The sequence below is a fragment of the Strix uralensis genome, chromosome 29, assembly GCF_047716275.1.
Source record: "Strix uralensis isolate ZFMK-TIS-50842 chromosome 29, bStrUra1, whole genome shotgun sequence".
Classification (NCBI taxonomy): domain Eukaryota; kingdom Metazoa; phylum Chordata; class Aves; order Strigiformes; family Strigidae; genus Strix; species Strix uralensis.
This window is the reverse complement of record NC_134000.1, coordinates 6,267,229-6,275,879: the sequence shown is the minus strand read 5'-3', so window position 1 is coordinate 6,275,879 and position 8,651 is coordinate 6,267,229. Positions and strand designations below refer to the sequence as shown.

Below are 8,651 nucleotides of genomic sequence, written 5' to 3'. Positions count from 1 at the left end.
AGTCTGACCCTGCCCTGGCGCAGCTTGAGGCCATTCCCTCTTGTCCTGGCGCTTGTTCCTTGGCTCAAGAGACTCCTCCCCCCTCTCTGCACCCTCCTTTCAGGGAGTTGCAGAGGGCCAGGAGGTCTCCCCTCAGCCTCCTCTTCTCCACACTAAACCCCCCCAGTTCCCTCAGCCGCTCCCCATCAGACCTGTGCTCCAGACCCTGCACCAGCTCCGTTGCCCTTCTCTGGACACGCTCGAGTCATTCAATGGCCTTTTTGGAGTGAGGGGCCCAAAACTGAACCCAGTAATCGAGGGGCGGCCTCACCAGTGCCGAGCACAGGGGTCAGATCCCTTCCCTGTCCCTGCTGGCCACGCTATTGCTGATACAAGCCAGGATGCCATTGGCCTTCTTGGCCACCTGGGCACACTGCTGGCTCCTGCTCAGCCGGCTGTCATCAACACCCCCAGGTCCCTCTCTGACTGGCAAAAACCTTCAAAACCTTCACTAGGCTAAAATCAGTGTGAAACACTAGCAGCTAGATATTCTATGAGCCTAGCTTTGTCAGGCAACTAAAATCAAGTTAATATAAGAAACAATGTAGGCAAGACAGGAGTTATTTTGTTATCTTTTGACTTGCTAGGATCCTGGGTCTGGACAGTGGCCAGCTCTCCCTTCCCCAGTACAGGGCTGAGAAGCCTGGAGACTGCTCTGCTTTATCTCCAAGCTGCTCATCGCAACGTCTGCAAAGCAGTAACAAGACACTTGATTGACCCAAATATATCAGCGATCACAGTTTCAGGAATGCTTAACATGCTGTAAATTGAACAGCACATCAGCCTGATGTTTAACCCTTTACCAATCATCCGGTGTTAAAAATATTCCAGCTTGTAAGCAGGACTATAAGCCAGCGGGATGGCTCAGCAAAACTCTGGCTTGTTCGCCTTCCACACGGTGTAGTTAGGAGGCTGAGTGTTTGGGGGAGATGCTGTTTTCCCAGCTATTTATTTAAGGCTGCAGTCCCAGTGTAGCTTGTTGATTAACTGCTTAGCTTACAAGAGGCAGGCTGTAATTGAAATTAATGTCATGCATAACTTGGGGCTTATATTCACCTTAAGAACGGTAAGTGTGGTGTCCTTATCCATGGCAGTGGTACTTCTCCAGGGGCACTTCCCAGTGCAGGCACTGGCAGCTGGATGCTCACTATAAGCATAATCCACCCTGAAAGAAATGCAAAGAATTCAGTTAAATCAAAATACGTGTCCAGCCTATGTATGGAGTAAAATTCATGTTCTGCTTTCAGTCCTTTTCCAACAAGCTGTGGGTTTTCTTAAAGCTATTTCAGGCCAGAAAGCGACAGAGAACAGAGGCAATTCTGTGCCATTTCTTTGGTAAAAATATTCAGCCTACCACTGGATAAAAGCCTCCTGCTCAGTGTACTGGCACTGTTCTTACAGGCCACTGAGAACTGTAGCAATCGCAGCTCCAAATCGCACCCCCGGAGCTCACCGGGCCGCCCCTGGGGCTTCAAGGGGTGGAAGTGTCTGTCACCCATCACCTGGCAGGGAGGCTCCAGGGTCGGGGCAGCGCGACAGCCGAGGTCGTGGGGAGCCAGAGAACGATTACAGCTTGCGGTGCGTTTGAGGGGAGCCAGGATGGGGGCTAGTTCTCATTATTTCAGCAAGTCCCTGCGTGCCCGAGGGACCCAACGGCACTGACAGTTACTAACAGTTACAACGGTCGCAATTAGATGCGAGGTCTTGTCACAAAAGGCATCGCCCACAACCTGTGATGCGCGCAGGCTGTCACCTCCGTGCCCTGCCGAGAGACCCCTCCACCCGGGACGGAGGGACGGGGGGAGCCCTTCACCTCCCAGGGGCGCCCTACAAGTCGGTCTCCTGGGCCTGGGCCCCGCGGGGGGGGCCGGGGGGAGGATCGGGGTGGCGGGGTCGGGCTGCCCGCCCCGTCCTGCGGGGCCGCCGGCTGCAGCGCGGCGCCGTGGCCGGCGGGAGGAGCCGGTGCGGCGGGTCCGGCGGGTCCCGGCGGTGCCCGGGGGGGAGGCGCTGGCCCCACTCCCCTCCTCTCCCCTCCCCTCCCTCCCTCCCTCCCCGTTCGGGGGCAGCCGGGGCCGCCAGCTCTGCGGGAACGGGGCAGCGCAGGGCGCCCCGCAGCCGGAGCTTCCCCAAGAAGGCTGTGGAGTCCCCTGGAAAGGGAAATGTGAGGCAAAAGACAGGGAATTCAGCTTCTGCTTTGTTGGGGATATATTTTTTTTTAAGTTGTTAAGGTGGATTAGGTGAGTTTGAATGTTTTTAACCAAATCCTGGAAAAGAGAGAATTCCCTTTTTTCTTCTATTAAAAGCAAATAAATCTCATTTCATCCAACCTGGAAGACTGTGGTGTGGTTGGAAAACTAGGAGTTGTGATAGCTCAAGAGAGCAGGAAGAGCTGAGAAGGTGAGAAAGGGATTTTTCGGGTTTGCGATGTTTACGATTCTGTACGTCTGTGGTGGTTTTGCTTCGCTGATCCAACTCCACTGTCTCCGGCGGAGGCCAGCCCCGGCACGGACCGGAGGAAGGAGAGGGGTTCCATCTATCTCGGCTCACAAACATGTTCTTCCCGAGAGGTTTTCAGTAAAACACAGAAAGAGCAGAGCTAAGCTTCCTCGCCTTGGGAAGAACTGGAAGCGGGGGGGACAGAGCAGCGTTTCTACCCTTCCAGCGTACCCCGTGAAGGGACGGGGCTGCCTGGCGGCCCCTCGGGTAGGAATCCCCGCGGGGCGGGCCCGTGCCCCGCCGCTGCGCTGGAACCTTCCCCTCGGGGCGGGGGAAATGCCGGGGAAAGCTGCGCCACGCCGGGACACCCCCCGTGTGCGAGCGGCGCAGAGAGGCCCCCTCCCGGCTGGCCCCCGCGGGGGCGAGGGGGGCGGTGATGCTCCGGGGGGGTCTTGCGACCGCGCCTCGCCCAGGGCCAGCGGCGGCCCTGCCCGGGGGGACCCTCGGCATCGCGCCGCAGCGTCCCGGCTCGCCTCCCGGGGCGGGCACTTGCGTGTGCCCGGGCCTGCGCCCCCGGGGGGCAGAGCGAGGGGGCGCCGATCCGCCGTGCGCCGCTTCGGGGGGGGCCCCGCCGGCGTGCGCGCCGCTTTCCCCTTCATTCCCTCCCTCCCTCCCTCGGCGTGCGGGCTCCTTCGTGCCGCCCGCAGCGCGGGGGGGGGGGCCGGCGGCGCCGAGAGAGCCCCCCCGCAGCCGCTCTCCCTTCCCGTTGGTGGGCCCCACCGCCGCCGCCGCGCATCGCCGCTTTAAGCGGCGGGCCGGGCCGGGGGCCGGGGCGGGCCGGGCGCGCCGCCCCGGCGGCCCCACGTGGTGCGGTGCCGGTGCTCGGCCGCCGGCGGGGCGGGGCGGGCGCACTCGGCGCGGGGCTGCGGCGGGTCTCGGCGGGACCGCCCGCTCCTGCTGCCGCTGCCCGGGCGGCCCGGCCCGGCCGGCGCCATGCGCCAGCGCCGCGCCCAGCGGCCGAGCGGCGGGGCTGCGCCGCCGCCGCCGCCTCCTCCTCCTCCTCCCGCGGCAGCGGCGTGAAGCGGCGGGAGGATGAAGCGGGCGAGGCGGGCCGCGCCGGGGCCGCTGCCCGTGCTGGGGCTGCTGCTGCTGGGCGCCCTGCCGGCGCTCTGGACGGTGCTGCCGCGGCGGGAGGCGGCGGCGCGGCGGGAGCCCGAGCCCGAGCCGCGCCCGGCCGCGGGGCCGCCCCCGGGGCGCTGGGGCTGGGGCCGCTCCCCGGCGGCGCGGGGCGAGCCCGGCGGCGGCGGCGGGCAGAAAACTTTCCGGGCGCTGCTGGCGGTGCCGGCGGCGGGCCGGGAGGAGCGGGGCGGCGGAGGGCGAAGCGCCGCCTCGGCGCCGCCGCCCGCCGGCGGCTCCCCGGTGGAGCGGGGCATCTTCTGGAGCCGGGAGCTGGAGGAGCAGGTGCCGCCGGGCTTCGCGGCGGAGGAGGCGGCGGCGTGGCTGGCGGCCGCCCGCGCCGCCCGGGTGTCCTCGCTGGAGCGGGGCGGCTGCGGGCGCAGCTCCAACCGGCTGGCGCGGCTGTCGGACGGGAGCCGCGCCTGCGTCCGCTACGGCATCAACCCGGAGCAGATCCAGGGCGAGGCGCTCTCGTACCACCTGGCCGGGGTGCTGGGCATGCAGGAGCGGCTGCCGCCCATGGCCCTCGCCCTGGTGGAGGCCCGCGGGCGGCAGTGGGAGCCGGTGCGGGACGAGCTGCGCGGCTCGCACTGGGCCGAGGGCGCCGTGGTCAGCCTGACGCGCTGGGTGGACAACCTGACCGCCGTGGTGGCCCCCGCGCCCTGGGGCGCCGAGCCGGGCGCCGGGCGGCGGCTGCAGGCGCTGTCGGCGGGGGAGCTGGGGGGGCTGCCGCCGGCGCAGCTGGTGGAGCTGGTGCAGTGGAGCGACCTGATCCTCTTCGACTACCTGACGGCCAACTTCGACCGCCTGGTCAGCAACCTCTTCAGCCTGCAGTGGGACCCGCGGGTGATGCGCCGCGCCACCAGCAACCTGCTGCGCGCCCCCGACGGCGGGCTCGTCTTCCTGGACAACGAGGCGGGGCTGGTGCACGGCTACCGCCTCCTCGCCATGTGGGACCCCTACAACGAGCCGCTGCTCCGCTCCGTCTGCGTGTTCCGGGAGGGAACGGCGCGGCGCGTCGCCGAGCTCCACCGCCGCCGCAGCGCCGCCGCCGAGCTGCGCCGCCGCTACCGGGCGCGGGAGCCGCTCTGGGCCCGCCTGGGCTTCCTCTCGGAGCGGCAGGCCGAGCTGCTGCAGGCCCGCGTCGACTTCGTGCACCGCCACATCGCCCACTGCCGCGCACAGGCCGCCGCGCTCTGACGGCCCGGCCCGGGGCGGCGGGGGGGGGTGGGTGGGGGGCTGCCCGCCTCGCTCCGCCGCTTCTCCCCTCCCCACCCCGGGGAGCGGGACTCGCTCTCCCCGGCGGCCGCCCCCTCGGTGCTCGGGGATGGCGGCGGCCGCCGGGAGCGGGCCCTCGGGGGCGGGTAGTGAGGGGCTGCCCGCCCCGAGGAGCGCTGCCTGGCCCTTCCTCAGCATCCCTGGAGCCGCAGAGCGCCAGCGGTGGCCTCGCAGCCGAGCTCCACGCCGGGGCTCCGCTCCCAGAGCCTGGAAAACCGAGAGCGTTCCGCCACCGGAGTGGTGCCGCGCTCCCGAGCCGCGCTCCCCTCCTCAGAGACCGCGTAGGAAAGCCGTCGGCTTTGTCTGGATTGCGGTCGGCTACCTTGTCCTTCCAAAGGAGGCAGGCGGAAACATTTTTTTACATATATTCTTCCTTTTGCAACAGCATATTTAAGTACGAATGTCGATCTTCATAGCCCAAGGACTGATTGCACAATAAGGGAGCCCCTAACTAGCGAAACTGCCCTATTTATGAAGCCTCTTTCTTACCGATTTTCCTTAACGAGAGTGAACCTTTCCACTGATTGTTAAATCCCGTCGATGAGAAGCGTGTAGGAAGCCCATATTCCCTTAGCTCTTAGTCTTTGTTGTGGATGCATCGGGTTAAACTGTTTTGATTCTTAAGCGTTTGTTCGTAACCGCCACCATCCCCATTTCAGATGAGCAGTAAAGTAACTAACGGGTGACACCAGAGCATCTCCCAGGTTTTAAAACGTTGCTTTGTGCTCAGACTTGGACACAATAGTTAAAGTGGAGGAAAAACTGTTTCATGCACTTTACTTTGACTTTTTGATTTTTTTATAAAAGAGGACCTTTTTATTTTACAAAGTCTGCCTTTTATGTACATGATATATGTTCATAAGCTTTTCTGTAACATACTAAAGAAACTGATATTTCAGTAAAGTCTGTCAGTGTTTTGCCTTCTTTGTCCTGAATGTTTGCCTGAGCTTTGACAGGGAAGCACACACCTCCACGGTCTTCCCCGGTGAGTGATGGAGACCACCTCTTTCTTTCCAGCTTCTCACTCCACCAAACCGAACAGACTTTTACTCGTCCCCTCCGAGGCAAGGAAGGGCAGAGTTAAGCTTTCACCCGCTGCCCTTCTCTCTCTTTTTTCCTAGCTGTGTGTGTGTCACTTGAAAGGGCAGAAGCTCTCAAATGATATGACTATTGCATACTTCTGCTGAATAGACTTTTGTCTGTTTTTTAAAGCCTGAAATGAACTGCCCTGACTAGCACTGAGATAACTGAAGCAGCGGGTTTCAGCAAACTGATGCAGATGGTGTGGGCTTAGCTGCTGTCAGCCCCTTTGGGTGCTGAGACTGGTCACCGCCTCTCGATACGGGTCCCGTCAAGCGTTACCGTGCCAGAAACATCTCCGGAGGTGGCGGTTGCTTTCAGTGGGTTCTCAGTCCTCAATTCCCATTTTGGTTGTCTTTGCAATGGGAGTTGAGGCAGAATTGAAGAACAGGAAAGCTGTTCAATCTTGCTAAAATAGTCATTGGGTTTTTTTTTTTTCTGCAAAAGTTTTGTTCTAGGTAGGGCGAAGCAGTAGCAGTGGGTGCACAAAATAAAATATCTGCATTTCTTGTTTGCTTTTTTACGTGTACCAATATGCATAGAAGAGGCCATTGTGTGACTCAAAATACAGCCTGAATAAGGACAAAGGACAAACTAATCCTCTTTAAACCCCAAATGCCGGTATATATCCTGCTGTAATCAAACAGCAGCATAATCTCTTCTGCATCTGGACAGGCACCTCTCTTGATGAAGGCAGCAGCGTGCTCAGTGGCTGCTACGTGTGTAGGTGCTGCCTTCAGTACACCGAGCACTAACCTTCCCCCGAACCCAGGGAGGGCTCTGCTCATGCCTGCACGAGGGCTTTGCTCTGTTAATATTCATTTTTTTAGATTAAACTTCACATAAAGACATTTGTCCTTGGCCATTGCAGTGTTTCCCTTTTTTTTTAAACAGGATAAGACAACAGTTTTACGAACAACTTAACGGTTGATTAGAGAGCTGTATTAGATACTGCAACTGTGTGTATGAGCATTTATTTTAAAACGTACCAGCAGCCTCCGAGACTAGCTTTCATTCAACTGGTTAACTGACAGGGCTCTCTATTGAACTTGTATTTATAGTTCACTGCATTTATCTCTCCGAACAATGCACAGAATCCCATGTGACATTCCTTTTCCATTTACATGATAATACACAATTTAACTGTGTAATTCTTAATTCTTCTTCAGCGTTGCTTTGTAACTCGAATGCAGCAGCTCTGTCGCATTCACCTAATGAAAATACGTTTAAATAATAAACTGCTGGCTTAAAATCTACACCACTGTGAAGAGCAAACTGCGGTGCCACAAACGTCTACCATTTCACTTCTGGTTAAGTAGTTCTATAAGTATGGCACAACTGTGGTTTTGACAGCTAATGGGAAATAAATCTCCTTTGCAACGTCTTTAGAGCTAGAGCCTAGATAATTACACCTTTTGAGAAGAAATACGGTTTTCTATTTGGTGACTGGTAACTACCTCAAGTTATATATAGGTTATGTGTTCCAAAAACGGCGTAGTTGTAGGTTGGTGTGAAACTAGAGATGCTGTGCTAGAGAAGCTGTGTCCAACTGGGAAATGCGTTTCTTCAGAGAGGGTGGAGAAAACTAGCGTGGATGGATGATGATACTTCAGTTCAGCACTGCATTTTATCCTGGTGCAGATCATCTGCTTCTGTGTCAGTGAAAGCTTTGAATTACCATCGCATTAAGGAAAACTTAACCCTCTTCCACGTGATTTCTTTAAGGCAAACAGTGCTTTGTAAATGAGTGGTCTGGTTACACTCTTTGCGTGCCGTTTTAGCTGTTTATGCTGTCTGATGTTTGACCATCTATCTTCCTGCAGAACCAAGGGGTGAAACTCTGTAAAACTTTGTAGTGTAATTTCAATGGCGCTCATCTAACTCTTCTTTCTTCCAGTAGGAGTTTCCTTTGCGTTACGGTAATGGGACAGGCAAAGAAGACCATTGTTTGTTTGAGCACGAGAAGGCTTTAGGACCTGGAAATTGTGAGCAGAAGGTTGTTCTGATAGCGGGATCAGCCGCTCTGGCTGCATTGCCGGCAGCTTTACCCGAGGCTCGAGGAATCGGCTGTGCAAGGTGTATCAGCGTGGGGCTGCAGGGCTTGGGGCCTCGCTCAGCAGGGTGCTTTAAGGATGCCCTTAACTTCCCATCACTTTTCACAGGCTTTCAGTGAAGTATGTGCTTGCAGGCTGGCTGCATGGGTGCCTCGGTCAGATGAGGGCTGTTGCACAGATCTGGAAAAGAGTCTTGAAAGGGCTGGGTGGGGTGGGCAGCATGCTGTCTGTCCCAGATGTGAGACAGGAGGTCTGGTTTGCAGCTCTGTGGAGACTCGTGTGCGTAACTGATAGCAGTAGCTTCAGAAGAAAGCAGGAAAAAAAAATACCTAGAGGATGTTGTAATTTGAATGCACTTCATTCAGTCCCATGTTTCCGTATGTTTCCCTGGTTAAATTCAGAATGCCTCCTCCAGATTTTTTCTTTCGTTGGAATCTAAGGAGGCGTGTAGGGTAGGGGGTTGCCGCTACTCCCAGCTTGAGTTCATATTCACTGGGATGTTGCTTCCAAACCCTACTAGTATGAAGAGAGGACTGAGGTCACAGTTTCCGAGAACGGCCTAAGGGGTATCAAAAAATTGTGCTTGCA

At 58.0% G+C, this 8,651-nt stretch overlaps 1 protein-coding gene across 1 annotated transcript; it reads left to right on the top strand.

Moving 5' to 3' along the window:
* Nucleotides 1-3,493: 3,493 nt before the first annotated feature.
* On the top strand, nt 3,494-5,133 carry FJX1 (four-jointed box kinase 1). Its single transcript, XM_074852529.1, has one exon. The coding sequence runs from the start codon at nt 3,568-3,570 to the stop codon at nt 4,849-4,851; it is 1,284 nt and encodes a 427-aa protein (XP_074708630.1). The 5' UTR covers nt 3,494-3,567; the 3' UTR covers nt 4,852-5,133.
* Nucleotides 5,134-8,651: the final 3,518 nt, after the last annotated feature.

Coding starts and splice junctions, on each gene's coding strand:
- FJX1 (XM_074852529.1), top strand. CDS start 3,568: ATGAAGCGGGCGAGGCGGGCCGCGCCGGGGCCGCTGCCCGTGCTGGGG.